The 25,194-nt window shown below is 42.9% G+C and overlaps 1 protein-coding gene across 1 annotated transcript in view; it reads right to left on the bottom strand.

Moving 5' to 3' along the window:
• Positions 1-3,028: 3,028 nt before the first annotated feature.
• The window catches only part of CCDC71 (coiled-coil domain containing 71), a 34,048-nt gene continuing 11,882 nt past the window's right edge, over positions 3,029-25,194 (bottom strand). Inside the window, exon 2 of the mRNA XM_015422128.1 lies at positions 3,029-4,647. Within this exon, the coding sequence (XP_015277614.1) occupies positions 3,394-4,587 (1,194 nt within the window). The 5' untranslated portion in view covers positions 4,588-4,647 and the 3' untranslated portion in view covers positions 3,029-3,393. The remainder of the gene's footprint in view (positions 4,648-25,194) is intronic.

Raw genomic sequence — 25,194 nt, 5'->3', positions numbered from 1 at the left:
CAGCCTATTTTCCTTCTCTGAACCTACTTCTTCCTGGCAGCTCTTCCTACTTAAGAAAAGCAACATAGTGCCAGCCAACATACAAACCCTCCCTGAAGGAATAAAAAAAAAAGGCTTTTATAAACTCCCTCAACAACTACTCTGTTAGGGAAATAAGTGGGACAACTTCCACTGCTAGATCAATGGAATTTGACAGCAGAAAGTAAAGCTGACAATTCCTGCCTTTTAAAGATGCTCCTATGCCTTTAAGGAGTGTCAAATGTTTGCAAGGTGCCTTTTCTCATCTCATCCTAGGTGCTCCCTCGAGATAAGTGGCATGAGGTATGTGCCAATCATCTCCCTGACAGGCAGGTACCACAGAGACCAACAGTGCGATCCTAAACACAGTAACACCCTTCTAAATCCTTCAAAGTCAATGGGCTTATAAGAATGCAGCTTTGCTTAGGATCACCCTGCAAAAGCACTCTTTGAGTAGACCCCCCAGTGGAAAATCAGAAAGCCAAAGTGGGCTAAGGATTATCTGAACAAGCCCTGGCCTCAGCAACAACTACATAAAGAAAGATTAGGAGAGGTGATGGAAGCCACAAGAGTTAAGATGGATTATGCCTGCCTCTCATCTATAGCCACAGTACATATGCAAAGCCATAGTCCAAGGCTCCACCGGAACTATGCTGGCTTGTTAAAAAAGGGAAACAAACAAATAAAAAACCAAACTGGCAGTTCTGAGTCAGGATTCCTTTTAGTACCCCACTGTCAGGGCACTTACTGATTGTGCCAGGATCGCAAACACATGGCATCAATTTAAGAACACTGAAAGAGCACGACTATTAAATGGCTTTATGCAAAATCATGAATGAGAAAACTCCAGCAGTGTATAAAAGCCCTTTTCTTTATCCTGTTACTATATACCAATGACACAAGAACTTACGGGAATGTCAGTTCTCTTCAATTCAGAGAGATTGACTTCTGAAAGTGACCTGACTGAGGCAGGCCAAGTACTGAGGACACAGGGTGGGGTGGGGGGCACATTAACTTTCCTCATTGCTGCTCAACAGCAGGAGATACAAAGCTCCAGACACCCTCAGGAGGTTAATACCGAGCTAATCAGTATATTCCCGGGGGGGGGGGGGGGGGGAGGTGCAAGCAAAGATTGTCCCAGCATTGGCTCAGTTTAAGATGCATGACTAAAGGTGGTGACACTGGTCACTGTGTGAAGCAAAGCGTTTGCCAGCTGCCCATGAAGAGAAGAGTGAGGCAGTTTAGAGCTGGGAGAAGGTCAGGTTCAGCACTGTGCAAAAATTGGCTCATAGTTCTCAAAGTGAAAGCTACCGCAGAGTGTACCAGGGATCCTCCAGAAACCTGCTGCTGGGCTGAGCCAGCTTTACTCCACAAGAGAAACTATCTGGAGTGTAAAAAAGCAGCCCACAGAATGGGAGGGCCCCAACAACGCCTCCACACTCACTGCAAGACTCCTGTCAAAGACAATGTGATAACTTCCAAGTATTATGGGGTTTTTTTTTAAGAGAATTTAAAAAGTTGTACAGGATGAGATGGTCGACCATCTGTGCTCTGAAAACACCCCCGTTTATCATCTTAATTTGTATAATTTCTGAAATGGCTATCAGTAGCTAAATAATGAAGCCCAAAAACTATTAGAGACCGATGACCACTTCCTAAGAATTACAGTAACACAGCAAAACCTGTATTCTGTTAGCAAGAAAACTTGGGTTTCGTCAGCCATGCACCCTACACATAAAAGCTTTAAGTGATTTTAACTGATAACTTTTTGCGCCCAGAGAATTCTGGTGACTGAAATTTTGCAAGAACAGAGCTATTACTGTCCATGTGCCCTCTGGAAACCAAGTAAAATGATACTGTAAAATACTGAAAGATTCTGGCAAGTGTATCTTGCTGAACCCTCTGCGGTCTGAAGCCCAGAAATCTCTGTGATCTTTTTAGAATGACTACTCCCTTCACAACACAGAGCAAGAAATTACATCGAGCATCCCTTTCCTCAAGCCCAGGACTCTCCTGACACTACTCTGCAGCAGCTGTAACCTAGATAGCTTGGACAAGTCAGATACATTCAGAAGCATAATGGCAATCCATTCCACAGAAAGGGACAGGACATAACTGGGACATCTGGTAGCAGAGATGTTTTTAAAAATTGCACCTGAAGGTATTGTTTACAATACCAGCTGTCAAGTTCTTAGGCTCAGAGGAAGCCATAGATTCATTTTCTAACTTAACCAACACGAGTAATAGAACAGTTAACTCCACAGGGTTCTGCAGGACGGTTACCCTTTGGAAGGCGACAGACAAAAGTGGAGGGGACATTGGCCGGAAGCCAGGCTTCCCTTGTGAATTCTACCGAGGAAGTGGCGAGGCACCAAGTCTTCAGAAAGCTTCTCCACAGACAGAGGTGCTCCCCTATGGCACATTATTTGGCAACGCTCTGTGGGGCCTCCTCCTCTACTCACTCAGGGCATGATGGGCACTCAGTCCATCCCTCTGTCACCTTCTCAAAAAGGCTGGCAAAGTCTTTTGTTACTTGGGGCAACCATTCTTCTTCCACTGCTGCAGCCTCACAACCTGTTGGGGGGGGCGTGTCAACATTCTAGTCAAGGGAGAAGGATACCGGAGAAACCAGAGAAAGGGCAGGTTTCCTCCGATTCCACTTTCCCATTCAGTTGCAACACACTCTCTTCCAGCAGGCATGTAAATACGAACCCCAACCAGCTTCACAGTGGTAGCAGCACTGGACAACCACTCGGTGACTACCAGATCACAGAAAAGCTACCTACCCAGGCTTATGGTGAACAAGGGAGGCAATACTGGAAAGGAAGGTCTTGTTCTTTTCCCATTACAACCACAAAAAGGGTGAGGGAGAAAAGCTTTTGAACCCAATTCTAGAGAAGGGGAACAAGACAGAGAGGTGGTCACATTCTGACAGCCCTCAGGCACTACATGAGTCAGTAGATATTTATATTTAATAAGTATACAAAATATGATTGAAATAAAACCCAGCAAAATTTACAGTTTGGGGGGGGGAGGGGCGGGGAAGAAATCACAGTACAGCAGTATTCCTGGTGCAGCCGCCTCCCGGTCGTGCCCTCTGCCATGTTTACAAAAGCACTGTAGAAGTGTGTTCTGGAGGAAGCCAGTGCTCTGCTCCACATTTCTCTCAGCAGAGCCTCAGAGACCTCCCTCGGGCATTTCTAAACACGGTGCTATAATCCAGCAGCTTTGCAGAAACTTCCCCCCAACTGCCAAGCTGTGGCCGGCTGCCCCAGGACTGCAGACACGTGTCACTACATCCTCGCCAAGCTCAAGAGCTGGGAAGGTGGTCTGACCATCCCCATGTTGTGACCACACGGCTCCACTGTAGCTGATTCAGGGCACACTGTGAGAGCCGGGCAAAGGCTGGATTCTGATAACGGGGGACAGATTAACCCTCAGAATCTTCTGTGCCCTCCTCCTCAGTTCATCGTCTGAACAGCTGTCCACCTTGATGGCCCGGAATTTCAGCAGGTCAGGTGTGTTCGAAGCCAGTTCTGGTTTACTGGAGGATGGAATGGAACCGGGTTTCTTTCTGTGTGGCAACTCTTTCCTGTCCTCAGCTTTTTTCCTTTTCTGCCCAGCAGTCTCCTGTGGACCGCCACCTGCTCTCCGTTCCGTTTTGCCCACTGATGGCTCTTTAGTTCTGGAGGCCCCTGCACTGGAGCTCTGGGAGGTGCTTCCGGAAATCCTGCCATTCAGGATTCCAGAGGCTTTACAAGCATTGCTTTCCCGCAGTACCCCACCCTTTGGCCCTTTCAAAAGGGCGACAGTCAGGGCGGTGGAATCTGGCATTTTCTTTATTATGTGCCTATACCCTTTGGGGTCCAGCTGGCCTGGTGGTGTTTTCGTGGCCTTGACTGCTGGAGGTTGTCTGGATGCATTAGCTGCCTTAAGAAGCTTAAGGTCTGAGGGAGAGATCCCAAGATGCCCTTGCTTGCATCTGGACTCCAGGCAAGATGCTGTGGCTTTCAGTGGGACCAAGGCTTCCAGCACCACAGAGAGCCTCATGGCTGGATAGACACCAGGGTACATGTTAGCAGGGAAGCCCACTGCTGAGGCTTCTGATGTGTGCGAGCGTGTCCGTTTCAATGAATTCAACAGGAGATTTGTGGAACTGCTGTTCTTGGACAATGGTGGAGAATTCTTAGGAGAACTTACTGTAATACCTGCTAGGGGGGCAGATAGTTTTGCCATTGTTACTGTGCTTCGGGCGGGAGCCTTAACAGAGTCCAAAAGAGGGGCGGCTATTTTTGAGCAGCCTTGGGGGCTGCCTTTCATCTGGTTGGGTGTGCTGGCTGTGCATGAGCTGTACCCATACACATCTTTGCTCCTTAGAATTGTGGGCTGGTAGCCTTCCTCCTTCAGACCCTGAAGAAAGGCTACCAGCTGGGTCTCTGTGTCAGAAAGGTCCTTGGACATGGGGTTGAATACTCGGAGAGCTTCTTCCAATGCTTTCTGTCCTGCAGAGGAGATCCTTGACCAGGAATGGACGGCTTTTTCTTCCACATTGTCCGCTGCAACATTCATGGCATTAGGCTACGGGAACTTCTAATAGGTCCAAACCACTTGGAAGCCAGGGCAGATGACCTCAAATTAAAAAGGAAAAAAAGCAGTTACTTTATGCAGTGAAAAACAGCCTACGTTTCCTACTGCAGGCTCTTATAGTCACAAGACACTTCCGGTATTTATAGAATACAAGCCTAAAATCATACCTGGTCAGTTCTAGCGCAACTTCAATAACCAAATTTGAATGCAGAAGCCACACAAGTAGTTTTATCTTAAAACTCAGCTTTAAATAAATTGAACAAGCAATAGTAGGTATAACCATATCTTCCAGCAAGTTATATGCACCCTCTCTCATGGTATCTGGGCAGATTCACAAGTTATTTTGCTTTATTTTTAAAAAGATCATTCCAAATTATGTTTCTCTGGGCAAGGTGTGTTGACATGTTAGTTTTCAGTGAATCACAGAAAAACATGTTTAGGTCACTCTGTGTCAAAGTATTAATGGCCCTACCAATCTCCTGAAGAATCAAATTCCTCCTCCTCATAATACACATAGAAAATTGCTGAGTAATATATTCACAGTGTTCCCAGATCAGGGTTGGTATTCCAGTTAGCAGACTTCATAACAATAATACTGGACCACAGTCTAACATTCCATGAAGTCAAGCATGTCCTTCTGCAAGAAGCACACTCTTATCAACTGGCATCATGGCATCATCAAACAAAAAAACCCCTGAGAGCAATGACTCCTTGTGCTCCAGCAACAATGTGCTATATGACAGAGTGTTTGTATATGTTGGGAAAACCCCCACAGAGGAATCTATAAACTCATACTGCAGAACATAAAAGTAACACCTGCCTTACACAAGCAGGTGCTCCTCTAGTTATCATTTTATAGAGCAATAATCATTGTCTCCCAGACCTGTCATTGTGGGCCATTCAGGAACTAGCTAGCATTAATGATAACTTGCTACTTAGAAAAAGAGACTGGATTTCTGAGATCGGGTACTTTTGTTCCTCGTGGGTTAAATGAGGACTTAGATCTCTTGCATATCTCTTGTACATGAAGGACTTGCTCCATTCTGTCTTCTTTCTTCCTATGAGCTCAGCAGCGGTGGGAAAGCACTGTAGATAAACACTTAGAGTTTAGTTCTTACATATACTTTCAAACTTGTTGGCTCATACATCATTATGTGATTTTACACTTGGGACATATGATTTTATCTGTATGTGTGTGTGTGTTGGTGGACAAAGCTCTATACTGGTTTGCTACAGTATACATATTTTGTTCTCTGCATTATGATAATATTTGTAGTGACTGGGATTTTTCAAAATACGTAATAGTCTCACTCATGCTCGTTCACTCGGGTATCTTTTGTGTATTTTTAAATATCCTATATTTTGACTGTTTTTCATGAAAATTTATTTCCTTTTATAACATGTTTCAGGTCTCTTGAAGCTACCATAAAATATGTCTGTTTAGGATGCTATCAATAAATTTCACTTTGACACTGTGCTATCAAGCATTTGTCTTTGCTGTCTTTCATTTCAGTGACTGGTACAGCCCTCCTGTTTTAACTGTTCTTTATTAATACTCAAGCCAATGTTGCTGGTAAGTATTCTAGGGATTATTCTTTTTTGTATTGGTGCAATGATTATTCCCAGTGACAACTGGCTCCTGGGTTCGTGTCTTTGTTTGGTGGTCCCATATGCACTTAGCCAATACCATTACAGAACCTAACATCAGCTACACTGTCTTAGGGTCCTCCATCAATCACTTCCAAATGGTGGACTGGAACGTCAAAACCTTCTATTTGCCCATCTGGGATTTTACTCATTTTTTTTCTGTAGCACTGGTGATTTTCCCCGACTTATCCCATCACCTAAGCATTTATGCCTCATCTATTTTTCCCCTCTGAACTTCTTATACTGTTGGTGGTCCCACATGTCATCCTTGATCAAACTGCGCATGTCCTCCTGCAAAGCTCTTTAAACATCAATGCTTCTGGACTTAGCTGACAGGCGTATTGCTGGGCTGTCAATTATTGCCACTCCTCTTGGCTGTATCACAATCAGTTTTTCTCCTGCAGCACTGGCTTTCTCGCTGAATTTATGTATAGCTTTCATGATTGCCACATTGCCATGCACTCACAGACAATTCACTTGCAGAGCAAGGACTGCTGCCTATGATCAGTAAATCAGCTTCATTTCTCTCTTGCTTGGACCTGCCTCATGATGGATGCCAATTCTGTTATCAATGGGGAAAGTGGCAGGAGTGATAACTAATCCAAAGACATGCAGTTAACATGGCGTTGAACAAAGTTAGCACTGAGGTCTGTTGCAGGGTTTGGTTCCTAGGCTTGTGTCTCTGTTTGGTGGTCCATTGTTGATTCTAAGAGATGCAACCTCAGGAGCCATATCTATGTGCCAACTTTGTCCCCATATGCACTTAGCCAATACCGTTACAGAACCTAACATCAGCGAACTTCCGCCCACGGCGACGCGAATGGCGGTCGCTCTCTCGGGAGCTCCCGGAGGCGATCAGCCCACACACGGTCTGGGGGGGGGGGAATCCGCACAAGCGGAGACCCTAAGGAGCCTTAGTTAAAGGCTCCGAACCAGGGGGCGCACCGGGGAGTAGCCTCTTTACCGACCAGAAGGTCGGAAAATTGAGGCTTTCCCCAAGCCCCGATGGCCCTGCTGCGCTGTGTCCCAAATGGGGACTTAGCAACGCCACCGGACCATCGGAGTGGTAAAGCGATGAAATGTTAACGAGAGAAGACGTCCAGCTACAAACTGTGAATTGACAATCAAGAAAGAAAAAGTTTTAAGTGCACCCCCCCCCCCGTTTGAATAAGCACTTGGGCGGAGGGCGGATCACTCCCCCCCCCCACAGAAAGAGACTGATTTATATAAGAGAAGAGTGGGAGGGGGAGAAATTGAAAAACAAAATTTACCTTTTGGGAGATTTGTAAAAGCGAACTGAAGGGATTGTTTCCCAAGCTGTGCGGCACGAACTTTTGAAAAGTAAACAAAAAACAAAGATGTTGGGGCAAAAGCGAGTCTCAGACAAGCAGATGAAGAAGGCATCAGGCACTTCCGGTTCTAGTGCCCGCCCTGAAGAGCAGGTTGTCACTCAAAAAGAAAGCGAGATTCTTCGCCCTCTGCTGGACCAAATGCAGAAAATTAACCAAACGTTGCTAAGCATGGGAAGTGCCCTTAGTAACTAGCAGAAACAATTGACTGATACAGCCAAGAAGATAGAGGAAATTGCACAGAAGTGTCTGGTATCAACGGAAGATACACAAAAAATCAAGAAGAAGGTCAGCAAAATAGAAAAAACATCAAGAAAGACAAGATAATAAATTATTGATGTTACAAATGGAAAAATCCACTCTTCGATTTCAAGGCATAAAAGAGGTGGAAAAAGAAGATCTCAGGAGTATACTGGCGAGTGCTTTGGCACCACTGACCAGCAGGGAAGCGGATAAACTAAGCAAAGAGATGGATTTGGCTCACAGAGCCTACTCCAACTTTACAAAGAAGAATAACCTGCCAGCAGAAGTGGTAGTCAAGTTTACTAAGCAGCGTACCAGAGATCAAATTTTTCAAATTTGAAGAGAAAAGAGAGAAGATTGACTCCATTTTCAAAGCTCAAGACTTTTTGAAGAGGCATGCCAGTTCAGAGGAAGAGGCAGAACTCGCAAAATGGGAAGTACTGAGCGGAGAAGAAGACAGCAGCTCGGAGAGGAGGACATGAAACCGGAAGAAGAAGGAGCAGCTAAAGGCCCATCTTATAACCTGAGGGATGTAAAAGGAAGAAACCCCAAGACTTGAAGATTTGTTCGGAGAGCGCATTAAAGGACTTTACTAACCCAAAGGGACACTATTAACATTACTAAAAATATTGTTTTTTTACAGGTTAAGATGAAAGCTGATCAGTCAAAAACCGAAGAAACTGAAGAACTTATTGTTACTAATAAAAGATTAATTTACTAACAAAGATACCACTCACCACTTTTCTTAATCCCGCTATATACCCTCCCCTTTTTCTGAAAAATTTAAAGCAATAAAATTCTCTCCTCTTTAGGAGAGTTAACTACAAAAAAAAAAAGAAAAAGAAAAAAAGAACTTAACATCAGCTACGCTGTCTCTCCCAATCACTTCCAAATGGTGCACTAGAATGTCAAAAAGAGAAAAAAGGAGAAAGTTTGGCAGTTTAACTGCTGGCCAACTGACAGAGTTGAGGGTATACATTACAATGCTCCCTCTAAGCTGTGGAGTCTTGTGAGGAAAAACTCTACATTGTGAGCAACTGGCATTAAAGTTGTGAGCAAGCAGTTTGGCTGCTGCATAAATCAGTTTGCTCTTGAGCCATCCTTCCTGAGCTAAGACAAAAAATGTGTGAGCCGGAGGTTAAAAAACTGTGAGCTAGCTCACACTAACTTAGTTTAGAGGGAACACTGCATTATGTGTGTGTGTGTGTGTGTGTGTGTCTTTGTGTGTACGCACACACAATATATTAGGGTATAGGGTATATATATGCAATATACTAAAGTAGAATTCTCTGACGTAACACCTCTAAGAAAAGGATGCTGTTAGTTAACCCAAAGTCTCAGCTTATTACTCTTTACAATTAAGAATATAATTACGTATTAATGTACTTTGGAATGGTAGATTTAAATGTATTTCTGTGGTCTAGGGACAAGGGAAATAACCCTACACAGCCAATCACGCCACTTCAAACAAAAAGATGCTGTGAGAGGAGAGGGATGGAACCTAAGGACAGATTCTCACCATTAAGGATACATCAGTCTCCAATTCTGACATTTATTTCCTTGCTATGTTTCCCCCCATAAGTTGAGCCCAAACAGATGACAGCCATATAACTAAGCTTGTTATTCTTTTAATCTGTTAAAACACCTTCATTGGTCTGTATGCTAAGTTATTGCCCACCCTCAATATGTATGGCTGTTGTTTCTATTTCCATTTCATAAGAACATAAGAGACGCCAATGTTGGATCAGGCCAAAGGCCCATCCAGTCCAACACTCTGTGTCACACAGTGGCCAGAAATACCAGGTGCCATCAGAAGGTCCACCAGTGGGGCCAGGACATTAGAAGCCCTCCCACTGTTGACACCCCCCCAGCACCAAGAAGACAGAGCATCACTTGCCCCAGAGTCCCTATCTATACCTTGTGGCTAATAGCCACTGATGGACCTCTGCTCCATATGCTTATCTAATTCCCTTTTGAAGCCATCCATGCTTGTAGCCGCCACCACTTCCTGTGGCATGTGTTAATCACTCTTTGGGTGAAAAAGTACTTCCTTTTATCCATTCTAACCCGACCGCTCAGCAATTTCATTGAGTGCCCACGAGTTCTTGTATTGTGAGAAAGGGAGAAAAGTACCTCTTTCTCTACCTGCTCTATCCCATGCATAATCTTATAAACCTCAATCATGTCACCCCTCAGTCATCGTTTCTCCAAGCTAAAGAGCCCTAAGCGCCTTAACCGTTCCTCATAGGGAAAGTGTTCCAACCCTTTTATCATTCGAGTTGCTCTTTTCTGCACTTTTTCCAAAGCTATAATATCCTTTTTAAGGTGTGGTGACCAGAACTGCACACAGTATTCCAAATGAGGTCTCACCATTGATTTATATAGGGGCATTATTATATTGGCTGATCTGTTTTCAATACCCTTCCTAATAATCCCCAGCATAGCATTGGCCTTCTTTATTGCAGTCACACACTGTCTCGACATTTTCAGTGAGTTATCTACTACAACTCCAAGATCTCTCTCTTGATCAGTCTCTGCCAGTTCAGACCCCATCAACGTGTATTTATATTTAGGATTTTTGGCTCCAATGTGCATCACCTTGCACTTGGCCACATTGAACCCCATTTGCCATGTTGACGCCCAGTCGCTCGTCCATCCTTGACAGATCCCTTTGGAGTGCCTCACAATCATCACTGGTTTTCACCATCCTGAACAACTTTGTATCATCCGCAAATTTAGCCACTTCACTGCTTACTCCCAACTCCAAATTAATGAACAAGTTAAAAAGCAGTGGACCAAGTACTGATCCCTGTGGTACCCCACTGCTTACCACCCTCCACTGAGAAAATTGCCCATTTATACTCACTCTCTGTTTTCTATTAATTAGCCAGTTTTTGATCCATAAAAGGACTTGTCCTTTTATCCCATGATTTTTGAGCTTACTTAGGAGCCTTTGATGAGGAACTTTATCAAAAGCTTTCTGGAAGTCAATGTAAACAATATCTATTGGATTCCCCTTGTCCACATGTTTGTTCAACCCCTCAAAGAACACTAAGAGGTTAGTGAGACAAGATCTTCCCTTACAGAACCCATGCTGAGTCTGCCTCAATAGGTTTTGTTCATCTATGTGCCTACTAATTCTTTCCTTAATAATGGTTTCCACCAATTTACCCGGTATCGACGTCAGACTGACTGGCCCATAATTTCGCGGATCTCCCCTGGAACCCTTTTTAAAGATGGGAGTGACATTAGCTACCTTCCAGTCCTCAGGAAATTTCATTGTGTTTGAAGTGTGTGTGCCAACAAAAGCTCATACCTTGAATAAAATTTTGTTGGTCTTAAATGTGCCACTGGACTCAAATGTTGTTCAAGAGTTGAGGGTAGTTGCATTCTGGCAGGAAAAGGGTTAGAAGGTGTGCTGTGGAACAAATTTAGAGTTCAGTGGCACCTTTAAGACCAACAAAGGTTTATTCAAGGTATGACCTTTCCTGGGCAAAGCACAAAGGTAGGTGTGCTGGTTAGGCAGGGAGTCCCTTAGGGACTTTGGGATCCTTTGAAGATAGATAGGGCTTGGATGCTGTTTGTGTCAAAAACAGTCAAAAGCTGTTCTGCTCCATGGTGTAAGTCTGGATCAGTCAAACAAGAAACCTGCTTCGTAATATCAGGCTCCGGGCTCTCTGGTAACTTTATTCCTATAATACTGAGAAGGCTGGATAAAAGGAAAACAAAAACAACCAAGCTACAGGTACCACTGCAGTACACTTGCTTTTGTTGTTTTCATCAAGCCTACTATGTGGTTCCTTTCACCCTATGATAATAGGACACATTATGATAATAGGACAGGTGAAAGCTGGATAGCACCCTGGGTGTGAAATTAAGTTCCTAGTTTCTAGGTCTGGAGACAGGGTGTCATCAGGTCATTTACATTTTACAGAGCTACTATTATTGCTGAAGTAAAATTTTATTTTGAGTTTTGTTGTTGTTCAGTCGCACAGTCGAGTCCGACTCGAGTTTGAGTTTACACCAAAGTAAATACCTTCCTGAGTCACACAAAAAAAACACTTTGTGAAATAAAAGTTTGCCACGATCACTCCAAAGAACAATAGTGGTAGAGAAAGTAGCTGAAACCGTAGGAGTAGGTGATGGAACTATGGCTGAGGAGACTGTTAAACTCAGAGAGATATCTAGAAAATTAAGGTGAAGCTGGCCAGAATGGAGAGGCAGGCTGCCTTTATAGAAAAAGAATTGGAGAGGAAAGCTGTTCTCAAAGAAAAAAGAACTGGAGAGAGAGACTACCCTCACAGAAAACGAACTGGAACTTGCCCTGACAAAGAGGGGGAAGGCAAAACTAGCCCTGAAAGAAAAGGAAAAGGAACAGGAAATTGAGCTCCATAAGTTAAAACTTTAAGGCTTAGGTATGAAGCAGAACAACAACAACAACAACAAAAACCCTAGATGATTTACTTCAGGCTGATAAAGAATTTTCAGGGAGTAAAAAAAGGAGATGAAATAGGGAGTGTCTTCATTTGTTTGAAAAAAGATATTGTTGTGCCTGAAGATAAAAGGATACTTTATCTCAAATCTTACATAGGTTCTGGGTTAAATGAACTTTACTCAGAAATGAGCCTTGAGGAGTCTACATATTAACAAAGGGCGGAGAGGTGTCATGGACTCTCAGCGGTACAGAAGAGATTTCAGAGGTTTACATAAATTGCCCAGAGAATCTTAATAGTGAAGCTAGCTGTAAATTGGTTAAGCTTAATGGATAGCTAGAAGGGAGCCAAATTAAATCACAAGCAGATCTGGAGGCACCCATAGGCTTGGAACAATTTTATAAACAGGTGTCAAAACAATACATTTGGATAATTAAAGATAAAAAGCCTGCCTCCATAACTACTGCAGCGGAAATTATGGACAACACAGAGGCTGAAATGGACAGTTATAAATTCACCTCAGGAGCCAAGAAAACAGTAAAAAAAGGTATGAAAACTTCACCCCTCAGAAACCCAGCACCGAGAGGCCCAAATGTGAAGAGGAGAGAGGGCGCCTTCTCTTTGAAAAACCAGGGTATTAAAAAAGGATTTGTTCAGAACTAAGAGAAAGTTACCTCAGAAATCCCCAAGAAATGTAATGTGGTATCTCAATACCAGAACCAGATATACCCCTAGAAAAACCCACCACAGAAATGTTTGTATAGGAAATGCCAGAAAGTACATACAGGGATTTTCTGGAAACATGAATTTAAGTGGGCAGGACAAAATTACTCTCAGGGACTTAGGAGCAGAAAGTACACTGGTAAAGCCAGAATGGATTCAACCCACTTAGATTATCCCTAACAAGCGAACTGGCCTTTAAGGAAATAGGGGGTCCTGTATTCAAAGTGCCACAAATGCTATTTCTTATAAGGGATGGAAACGGGAATCTGAGGTAGGCACCTGTCAGGACATTCCGGTCAATGTGTATGGAAGAATCCAGCATCTAAGTGTTGTCATCAGATGACAGGGTAAAGCAGAGGCAGAAGGGGTTTTCCTTGGGAAGAAAGACAACATAGCCTTTGTTCTTCAGCAGACTGGATACATCTCCCTAGATGTAGTCCCCTTCCCCATATTTTCAGTTATAGTTTGTAGTCTGTAAAAAAATCAATAAAAACCTCCCCTCAGGGGGAAGGGAGAAAAAATAGGAAGAGACGATGATGAAAGTGGGAGGGCCGAGAGGAGGAGAAGTAAGTGCCAATGGCCACTCTCCCTCTGAGGTGGAGGACATCTCCATGGGACCTCCAAAACCAGTGTCCCTTATATGGGTGGGTCATCATTTTCAGCCGAAGGGAGAATGTGCCGAAGGACTCTTCTTCCAAATGCTGCGGTCGGCTGACGCAATCGTGTTTAGCTTGTAGTGACAAATGAAGGTAGATACCGATGTCCAAATAGCAGCCTTGCAGACCTCCTCGACTGATGCTCAATTCATGAATGCCGCGCATTGGTTGCTGCACTTCTCAGGGAATGAGCCGTAATTCCTTTGGGAATCTCCATTCCCGACGCCTTATAAGCCTCCGTGATGCACGACCTCAGGACTGAGCTGATGGATGCCGTGGACATACGATCACCCATACACGGAAAAGAAATGTTAACGAACATGAACTCAGTCTTTCGAATAGATTCAGTGCGCACAATGTAAATCCTCAAAGCCTGTCTGACATCTAGGGTGTGCCATAAACTTTCCCTGGGATGTTGTGGCTTGGGACAGAAGGTAGGCAAATCGCTCTCTTGAGCCCGATGAAAGGCGGAGGAAACCTTTGGCTGAAAATTAGGATCGGTCCTAAGCACCACTTTATCCTTGTGGAAAATGCAGAGCGTGGCCTTGACTGACAGAGCACCAAGTTCTGAGACCCGCCAGGCTGAGGTTTTCGCCACCAAGAATAACGTCTTCATCTGGAGCCACTTCATTCCAACTTCCCTGAGAGGTTCGAATGGCGCCTTGGTAAGGGCTGACAAAACTGTGTGTAGTCTCCAGGTTGGAAACCTGTGTATCTGAGGTGGCGACTTGGCTGTTGCCCCCTGTAGGAACAGCTGGATGTGGGGGTGCCTGGTCAGTCTGTATCCTCCTATGCGAGGAAGGACAGTAGATAACGCCACCACTTGCCTCCATAATGTGGCTGCCTTCAAGCCGGAGTCCAAACCGTCTTGTAGGAAGGAAAGGATATCAGCAGTCGTAGGAGACAGAGGATCCAGCTTCTTCCTCCTAGTCCACCGCACAAAGGCCTTCCAGGTGTTGTCGTAAATGCGGATGGTGGACTGCCTTCTGGAGGCCAGAAAGGTTGCCAAGACCTTGTCCGAGTAGCCTAGCTGAGAGAAGCGTTGCCTCTCAACCTCCAAGCGGTCAAGGACAGCCAGTCGGGATGCGGGTGCCAAATGGGACCCTGGAGGAGCATGTCTGGAGGACTGCGGCAAGGTCAGAGGCGGTGTCACAGCCATCTCCTTCAGGAGTGAAAACCACGGACGACGTGCCCACAGGGATGCTACCAGAATCACCTCTGCCTTCTCCCGAAGAGGACTCTCTCTCTGACAAGGGGGCGGCTGCCCCCAAGTGTACATATAAATTGAAGATTAGAAAGGGTAAGACAAAATGAAGGCTGAAGGACTCTGAATTGTGCCTTTAAACTTTAGTTTTATTGGGGGATGCTCTGGGGATTCTCTCAAATGGTTAAAATATTGGATAAAAAGACAAAAAATATAGCATAGCCGACTATGTTCAAAGTAATGCTAGCATTTTGAGATTAACATTAATACTTGGGGTTTTAGTTAGTTGTGGTTATCTTTCCTTTCTTCCTAGCTGTAGTTACCCCTCCCCATTTTTTCATTGTAGTTTTGTAGTTTATTAAAAAAATTCAATAAAAAATCCCCTCTGGGGGGCCAAAAAAAAAAAGGATCCACCCCCCAAATCTCCAGGTATTTCCCTACTCAGAGCTGGGAAGCCTACTTTCCCCTCAGTGCTTGCTGCTGGTCAGTAAAAGGCCCTTTCCACACCTATTTTGGCCTTCGGGAGAAAACTCATTGTGTGCTTCTAGCCTGCTGACAGGCCCCTCCCCCCATGACAGCCAAGGCTTCAGAGCACAGTAGAGGCTGCGGGGGGGGGGGATGGAAAGCTGAACAGTGAGGGGGAAATGAAGGTACATTGATGCTTGGCTGGGAAGAAAATAGGGTTGCCAACTCCAGGTGGAAAAATCCTGGAGATTTGAGGAATGGAGCCTGGAAAGGGTGAGGTTTGAGGAGCAATGGGACCTCAAATAGGTACGGGGCCATAGACTCTGCCCTCCAAACCAGCTATTCCCTCATGGGGAACCACTGTTGCCAAAATCCAGCTGAGGGTTGGAGATCACTCAGAATTCCAACTGCTCTCCAGATGGCATTGATCCACTCCCCTGAAGAAAATGGTAGACTCTGTGTCCTTATACCCTGCTGAGGTTGTTATGGCAAATTGATGCTGAGTGCCCACGGCCTTGGCACTCTCCCAGAGCCTCTTTCTAGTGTTCATTGTATTTATTTCCACAATGGGCCTTATTCCTAGTACAGACATAAATTGGAGGGTTTCCATTACATCATTAAATTGTCTGTTTAAGTATCTCATACAATGTTCAGTTATTTATTTTCTATATTCCGCCTTGTATTTTTGTAAAAGTCTTCTGCAAGTAATTACAAAGAAAGTTCATTTCCTTCAAGGTTGGTTGCATTCATTATATTCTTCAACCCATTTGTAAAATCTTAACCATGTATTTTCAAAGTTTCCTTCAGTTTGTCCTCTCAACAATAAAGTCAGTTTATCCATTTCTGCAGTTTCAAGCATTTTGTTTATGATTTCTTCTCTTGAAGGTACCTCGTTTCTTCTCCAATACTTAGCATAAAATATTCTTCCAGTTGTCACTACATGTATAATAAGATTGCTTTTTACAGTTCTCTGGTAATATAGTCAATAAAAACAATTCATGAATCCAAGAACAATATTTTTTAACATGTCCACCACATGAAAAAAGAACAACTTTTTTGACACTTCCAACAATCATTTGGTAGGTTAGGGTAAAACTCTGATAATTTATCTGGAGTGATATACCATCTATAAAACATTTTATAAATATTTTCTTTGTATGAAAATGCTTTAGTAATCTTTACATTTCCCCCCCCCCATACCTGTGACCATTGGTCCAAATCAATATTATGACCTAAGTTTTGCGCCCATTTAACCATAGAGTTTTTGATTACTTCATCTTCTGTCTTATTTTCTAACATTAATACATACAATTTCTTAATCAATTTCTCATCAGCATACACCAATATCTTATCCATTTGTCATGTTTGTATTGGTATATCTTGATTCTATTTGTACTATTTCCTACCAAGTTAGGTTGGATTCTTGTTTTTTTTTAATATTTCCTGTTGGTTGTAGTTCATTTTTATTGTCCAACAAATCTTCATATCTTATCAGCGTATTTTTTAAAAATAAATTTGGGTTCATGAAGGCTTCAAGTGGTGACACCCATTTTGGTATCTTGGAATAAAAAAGTCTTTTAACTTCTTCCCATGCCTTCAATAGGGAATTCCTAATAAGGTGTTGTTTAAAGTATTTATGCGTATCCACTCTTCCATACCATATAAACATGTACTGACCTAATAAAAGTTCATGGCCCTCTAACATTAATAATCTAGTATTTTCTCATGTAATCCATTCTTTTAGCCCTGTCAATGCTGCTGCTCTATAATATAAAAGCCAATCTGGAAATGCAACTCCAGCTCTTTCTTTTGCATCTTGTAAAGCTTTAAGTTTTATTCTTGGTTTCTTGTATTGCCATATAAATTATGTCATCAATATGTCAAGTTCTTTGAAATATTTTTGATTTTGGAGGATTGGAATTGTTTGGAATAGGAAGATCAATCTTGGTAATATATTCATTTTTATTGTAGCTATTCTTCCCATCAATGATATTTGTACATTTTCCCACTTTTCCAGATCCTTCTTAATTCCCATTATGAGTTCCATATAGTTATCTTTCACCAAGGAACTACATCTATTTGTTATATTTATTCCTAAATATTTCACTTTTTTAAAAAACTTCCAGGCTTGATAATTCTTGTAACTGTTGGGATTGATCTTTAGTCATATTTTTACTAACATTTTGGTTTTATTAAAATTAATTTTCAGTCCAGCAACCTGGCCATACAGCTACAGAGTTTTTATTAGTTGCATAATGGAATCCAATGGGTTCTCTAAAATAAATATCAAATCGTCTGCAAAGGCTTGAAGCTTATATTCTTCTCTTATTTTGAGGCCTTTAATATGTGCATCTTCTCTGATCATATCATTCAATGTTTCAAGAGCAAATATAAACAATAATGGTGAAAATGGGCATCCTTGTCTCATTCCATTTTGTATCTCAATGTTTCATGATAAATCACCATTAACAAGAAGCCTTGCTTGTTTAATATAGATTGCTCTAACTATTGTATAAAATTCTTTGCCACATTATGAGTTTAAAAGTTGTTCCAAGATAAAATTCCAGCTAACATTAACAAATGCTTTTTCAGCATCTAAAAATATCAAGGCCCTCTGTTTCTCCAGATGAATGTCAAAATATTCTATTATGTTTAATATAGTTCTTACATTGTTTCTAAGTTGTCTTTTGGGGAGAAAGCCTGCTTGATCTTGAGGAATTGTTTGTATTAGTACTCTTTTCAGTCTTGCAGCCAGAATAGAAGCATAGACTTTATAATCCACATTTAATAGTGAGATTGGCCTATAGTTTTTTATTTCTTTCTCGTCAGTATTTTGTTTATGTATCAAAGAAATGAAGGCTTCATTCCAAGTTTCTGGTATTTTACCTTCAAATTTGAGTTCCAAATAATGTAATAGTTCTTTCTTCTTTTAAGCAGAAATTAAATGGTTATCTTAATTTGTAATCCAAATAATGATAAAATATGCTTAATTATAATCCATTAATGAATCTTGATGTGTTGCCAAATAGCTTAATTATAATTCTAAATATAAAAGGAAAGTTCCAGTGAAGTAGAGTCTAATCCAAGAAGAGCAATTTTTCAAATATATTGTAATCCACAGTAAGGTATTATACAGATAATAAATGTGTCGGGCCAGTTTTATTGTCAAATGACAACCGTTTCTTCTTAGCCTACAAGATTATTTTAAAAAATCCTTTTCACTCCTCTTCCAAACCACTTCAGAGAAGAAAAGGGGGGGGGAGAGAAAAATTCTTCACCCCTCCATTTTCTTATACTTTTTATTTAGAAGGTAAAAGATTTTCTTATCTTGTTGCAGTTTACAGGTACTCACAGTGTTAGTCTCTTTGGTTTGTTTGAATGAGATTTACTACTTTCCCCCTCCTCCTCAGTAGTCACGGCTCGGCCTCCATGGCTGCCATGGGTGCTCTTGCACAGGTCCTGCTTCGGGACGATCCACAATTTTCACCTATTTGTTGCCACTTGCGGGGGAGTCTGAATCAAGCCCCCTGCTTGGGCTCCTCTCCAGGGAGCCCAATGGAGTTCGAGAGCTCTCAAACTCTGTTAAAAAATCCTGGTGATCCAGTGGCTTCTTGGGAGCAAGTCCCGGAGCTGACCGTTACCGCCGTGCTGAAACTGGAAGTCCCCCTTGTAATGCTTTGTTTACGCTGCTCAGGAAAAACCTGCATGAATCTCACTCAAACAACATATTTAAAAGGACAGGTGTGTGACAGACAGTTGCAAGTTCTGCCCTCAAGGAGCCTTGGCCAATCAACTCTCAAACCAAAGACTGGAATGTGTAGTGAGATAAGAAGCCAATACTTCTGTTAAGCCCAGGGAATTTCATTGTCCTGAGTGTTGTAATAACTTGTAATTCAGCAATCTCCTGTTCCAGTCTGTTTCTGAAATACCTTTGCAACAGCTACTTTGAGGTCCCCTGTTGAGTGCCCTGGGAGACTGAGATGTTCTCCTACAGGTTTCTCATTTTTGTGATTCTTGATGTCAGATTTGTGTCCATTTATCTTTTGGCATAGGGTTTGACCTGTTTGCCCTATGTAGAGAACCAACTGGCATCATTGGCATTTAATAGCAATAGCATACACAGTGTTAGAATATGAGCATGTGAATAAGCCTGAGATGGTGTAGTTGATGTTGTTAGGTCCAAATATTGTGTTGTCTGGGTGTATGTGGCAACAAAGCTGGCATCTAGGTTTACTGCAAGCTCTGGTACCAGTGTCCATGTTCAAACTGTTGTTGTTGTTCAGTCGCACAGTCGAGTCCGACTCCTCACGACCCCATGGACCAGATCATGCCAGGCCTTCCGGTCTTCTACTGTCTTCTGAAGTTTGCTCAACTTCATGTTCATTGCATCTATGACACTGTCTGACCATTTCATCCTTTGCCGTTCCCTTCTTTTGTTACCTTCGATCTTTCCCAGCATCAGGGTCTTCTCCAGTGAGTGGTCCCTTCTCATTTGGTGGTCAAAGTATTTGAGCTACAGCTTCGGTATCTGTCCTTCCAGGGAACAGTCAGGTTTGATTTCCTTTAGGATTGACTGATTTGATCTCCTTGCAGTCCAAGGGAATCTCAAGAGTCTTCTCCAGCAACCATGTTCAAATTAGATGCTGTATTATTGTGGGTGAGGAGCTGTTTGAGATTGGGGGGCTGTCTGTCCGCGAAAAAAGATTTGCCCCCCAGTACTTGTGAAAAAGAGCAGTCCTTAACCAGTGGAGGTTGTAAGTCGTTGATGATGCGTTGAACTGTTGAGAGCTGTATGTGACTACTAGTGGTGTTCTGTTATTGACTCTTTTGGACCTGTTTTGCAACAGGTTCTCTCTGGGTACCATTCTGGCTTTGTTAATCTGTTTCTTGACTTCATCCGGTGGATACTTTAGTTCCAAAGAGGAGTGTTGCAGATTCCTCAAGTGAGAATCTCAGTCTGTAGGACTGGAGCAGACGCAGCTGTAGCATAGAGCCTGGCTGTATACAACTAATCAATTGGTATGTTTCGGATGGTAGCTGGAGGTGTGTAGGTATATTTGTCAGTCAGTAGGTTTCTGGTATAAGGCGGTGTTTATGTATTTCTTGCTTAGATTGGTTCATTCTCAGGTTGATGGTCGGGTGGAAGTTGTTGAATGCCTGGTGGAAAATGTCCAGGGCTTCTTTACCATGTGTCCAGACAATAAAAATGTTACCAATGTATCACAGATATAAGAGAGGTGGGAGTTTAGGAAGCAATGCTCCAAATCAGCCATGTAGGACAAGGGAAAAATGAATGTGATTTCTGAATGCGAGTTCTGACATTTCCTCTGACATGTTTATACGCTGACAAATGCCACTGTGCCTTCATAAGAGTTTAATCATAGTATATTCAGATGTTGGTACTTAGCACAGATGGAAGAAATCTATAGTACAACATATATACTTTATAATCGTATTTTTCTGTATAAGAAGTTATATTAAGTAGAAGCACTATTAGAGGCCTCTGTGGATGGAATTAGGATGCAATAGAATGGAATGCTATTTGGAAATTACAAGGACACCTAGCACTAGAAGTTATGTGGTATACAAATTTTCAGTGTTCTTAAAACAATGTATTTCCTTTGTAGGAAAGAGCATCTGGTACTGGGAAACCTGCCAAGAGCTAAGTTTAAGGTGAATCACAACCCTTATCAGCTAGCTCTCCAAAAGCAAGGCGGAGGGAGGCTAGCTTCGCTGAGGCCAGAAAGGGTCCCAGTGTTCCCTAATGTTTCTCATTGTTCTAAGTCAGATAAGCAAATGCAATCACTGACATACATGACCAGTATAAGGAGAGACCAATAGTAAAGTTTGGAGTCAAATGATGCATCCATGATGTTACCTGCTTGGTACCAATTAGAGATTCTTTAATGTGTAAATTATATGTGATGTCACTTGGGGTATAAGACCTTCTGCCCTTCCTGGTTATGGAGGATACAGCTTGGTGTCCTTGGGGACCAAAAGGTACTCAGCCCCCGTATCTCCTGTTTCATTGCAATAAACAAATATTCATATAGCTTGTTGGACTTTGCCTGTATGTTTCCAATTCGGCCCCAGGAGCACACGGGGCACAGATTTGTGCATCATATCATGGGGCCATGCAGGTGCTGTATCATTGATCTGTAGGAACAAGCTGCCACCAAATTGAAAGAGGTTATGTGTGAGATCAAAAAGGCACAGTCAGATGTCAGAAATCATATTCCTTATGGCTTATAATCCATTTTTGTGTGGGACGTTGATATACAGAGATTCCATATCCATGGTGGCTAAAATAAGATACTCTGGAAGGCTGTTCAAATATTGTATTTTCCTCAGAAAGTCTGTGGTATCATGCACATAACTAGGAATGCTGATGGCATAGGGTCTTAGAACAGAGTCCATATATCCAGATACCCCCAGGGTGATAGTGCCTAAGTCTGAGACAATGGGGCATTCTGGGTTGTCGGGTTTGTGTATTTTGGGTAGAAGATAAAAGGATCCTGTGGTGTGTTTGAAAGGATCTGTTAATTCCTTTATAATCCTGTTCAATTCTTTTTGTATTCCTGTTTGTAAAAAGCAGCATTTGAGAGTTGTCTTTGAGCCTACTGGATTAAGTCTGATCTATTCATGATGACGGCTCCACCTTTGTCTGCCTCTTTAATTATAATATCTTAATTGCTCCTGAGACTGTCTATGGCCTTCCTTTCAGCATGGCTGAGATTCTTCTGTATATGATGTTGTTTGCTGATCACATCAGTTTGGACCCTTAGCTATATTTATTCCAATCTTAGCTGTATTTATTGCTCAGTCACTTATGCATCTTGACTCTAATTAGCTCTTCCTGGCAAATAACCCCCCCACCTACATGTAATATTTGAGGAAATCTGTAATGTATCTGAACGAGTGTGTATCTACACATGCTAAGTCTCTCAGTTCTCACTTACACCCAGAGTTGAACTTTGTTGGTCTTGACAATGGAGGGATGGGGCAACCTGTTTGGGGGTCCGTAGAATTGTACCCCCTGGTCCAATCTTCTTGACACTTGGTGGGTATCTTGGGGAGAGGTTCCAGCAGCCACTCTTCGAGTTTGGAGCCTCTCCCTTAAACCCCCTCCTAGGGGTGTGCAAAAATAAAAAGGTAAAATTCGGATTCAGATTTGGACCTGAATTTTTTCGGGATTCCCAGAAAAACATGAATATCTATACCGGTAAAGCCCCATATTGTGCCAAATGGCCCACAGGATATAATGGGGCCGAATTGCCACTGAATTTCGGCGGCAAACCAGCAAGGCAGCAAGCTGATCTGGGGGCACCCTCTTTGGATGCCCTTGGAATTGGACCCCCTGGACCAATCTTCTCAAAACTTTGGGGGTCATTTGGGGAGAGGCTGGAGCAGCCATGGTTCAAATTTGGAACCTCTACCTTGAACCCCCTCCCCCCCAGCCCCCTGCAAACTTTCCAGAGGATTTTTGCCATTGACTTCAATGGCCTCATTGGATATAATGGACCCGAATTTTTTGGGTTTCCTGAACATTTTCGGATATCTATGCTTTACCGGTATAGATATTTGGGTTTTTTGGGGTTTCCCAAAAAAATTCGGGATCAATAAATCCGAATCCGGATTTTACCGAATTTTTTTTTGCACACCCCTAGTCTTGAAGGTGCCACAAGACTCAAAACTTCATTTCCATGTAACTTTTGTATTTGTAATCCAATCTCAGCTATAATCGCATCTTGACTCAAAGGAGCCTTTCCTGGCAACTAACCCCGCACCCTCTCTCTTCCTATATGTAGTGGTTAAGGAAATTCTGTTTCACTGTATCTGAAGAAGTGTGCTTGCACAATCTTATACCATGAATAAAACTTTGTTGGTCTTAAAGGTGCCACTGGACTCAAATTTTGTTCTGCTGCTTCAAAACAACATGACTACCCAACCTGAATCTTACTTCATAACTGCTATGCTTTCTCAGGCCCCAGCTCTCCAGTAACTTTATTCATGTAATACTGAGAAAGCTGGCAAAAAGTAAAACAAAGAACCAATCAAACCACACAAGCCGCTGAAATAAACCTGTTCCTTAGTTGTCTCCATCAAGCCAACTGTGGCTCCTTAAAGCCTATAATCCCCTTATAATAGGTCAGATGAATGCCATGTGGCACTGAATCCAGGCATTGCTTCTAGTCCGCAATGAAGGCAATCTCAAAAGCTTCAGTCATAAAAATAAAAGTATTTTAAAAAACAAACAAAAAAATTGTACAGTGTAAACCTTAAGTCCCTGGTTTCTAGGTCTGGAGATGGGGTGTCATCACACTTCTGTGATTTTCCTTACAGAAATATGTAAAATTAATTCTTCTACACAGCATCTGTGGAAATGAGCTACGACCTGTGAAAGCTCATGATGAAATAAGAGTCCTTAGTCTTTAAGGTGCTACCAGACTTCTGATCTTGTATTTCTTATGGCTAGACTACTGTAATGCACTCTACATAAGTCTGCCCTTGAAGACTACTGGAAAACTCCAGCTGGTAGAGAATGCTGTGGCTCAATTACTAACATGAGCTACATGGAGTATGCATATTACGCTTATTCTACAGTCACTACACTGGTTACCAATTAGCTCCCAAATATAATTTCAAGTACTGGTTATCACTTACACAGCCCTTTACAGAGCGAGTTTGGTGCAGTGGTTAGGAGCGCGGACTCCAATCTTTGAGAACCAGGTTTGATTCCCTACTCCTCCACATGCAGCTGCTGGTGTGACCTTAGGTCAGTCATGGCTCTCTCAGAGGGTTCTCTCAAGAGCAGTTCTCTCAAGAGCTCTCTCAGCCCCACCTACCTCACAGGGTGTCTGTTGTGGGGAGGGGAAGGGGAAGGAGATTGTAAGCCGCTCTGAGACTCCTTCGGGTAGTGAAGGGTGGGGTATAAATCCAATCTCTTCCTCTTTGTTTTCTTCACGACCTTGGACCTGTGTATCTCAAGATCACCTTTTCCGATATGCTTTGCTGAGGTAGCTCCACTCACCAGAATGAAGCCTTCTGATGTGCCACCCTGTCAAATGGGCAAGATCAACAGCTGCCTGCACCTGGGCATTCTCTGTTGTGACTCTCACCTAGAGGAATGTCCTGCCTGAGGAGGTCAGGAAGACTCCCACATTCCTATCATTCCACAAAATGTATAAACAGAAGAGTACAGAGTATAAAGACAATAAAATTATAGTTAAGGCAGTGTCCACTTTATGTATTATACTTTTTAAAGCACTGTCCTCTAACACTGTGATCTAACTTTATTACTGTTGTATATAACAACTAGAAATAAGGCCCGTTGTGGAAATAAATACGAGATCTAGAAAGAGGCTCTGGGAGAGTGCTCTGGCTTTGTGCAAACAGTGTCAGCTTCCTGTGGCGACCTCAGCAGGGTATAATGACAGAGTGCACTGTTTTCTCCAGAGGGACTGATCTGTGCTACCTGAAGAGCATTTGTATTTTTGAGTTAGCTGTAGCCCTCACCTGGAGAGTGGTAACAATTGTTACCCAGGCTCCACCCCTCAAATCTCCAGGAATTTCCATAGGTAAAGGTGGCAATGCACCAAACAGAGGAGGACAGAGAGGGGGGAAGAAGGTAAGAAGGGGGTTGGAGGAAGGGCTGCAGAAGCATATGCCGGCTTGTCTTGGTGTGCAGGCTGGAGAAGGGGGGGGGGCTTTGAGAGCTTCTACCAGCCATCTCTATTTGCTGCTGAGAAATGCGGAGTAGGGTCTTGGACAGGTTCTCCGTGGCGTTGGGCTTGCCCTGCGGTAGGAGAAGTGGCGAGTGGATAGAGGGGCTTGGGGGGCGTTGTTTGGAGTGGAGGGCTGGAGGCTTG

Source organism: Gekko japonicus, unplaced genomic scaffold (genome assembly GCF_001447785.1).
Source record: "Gekko japonicus isolate JY-2015 unplaced genomic scaffold, Gekko_japonicus_V1.1 scaffold292, whole genome shotgun sequence".
Taxonomy (NCBI): Eukaryota; Metazoa; Chordata; class Lepidosauria; order Squamata; family Gekkonidae; genus Gekko; species Gekko japonicus.
This window is presented reverse-complemented; position numbering and strand designations above follow the sequence as displayed.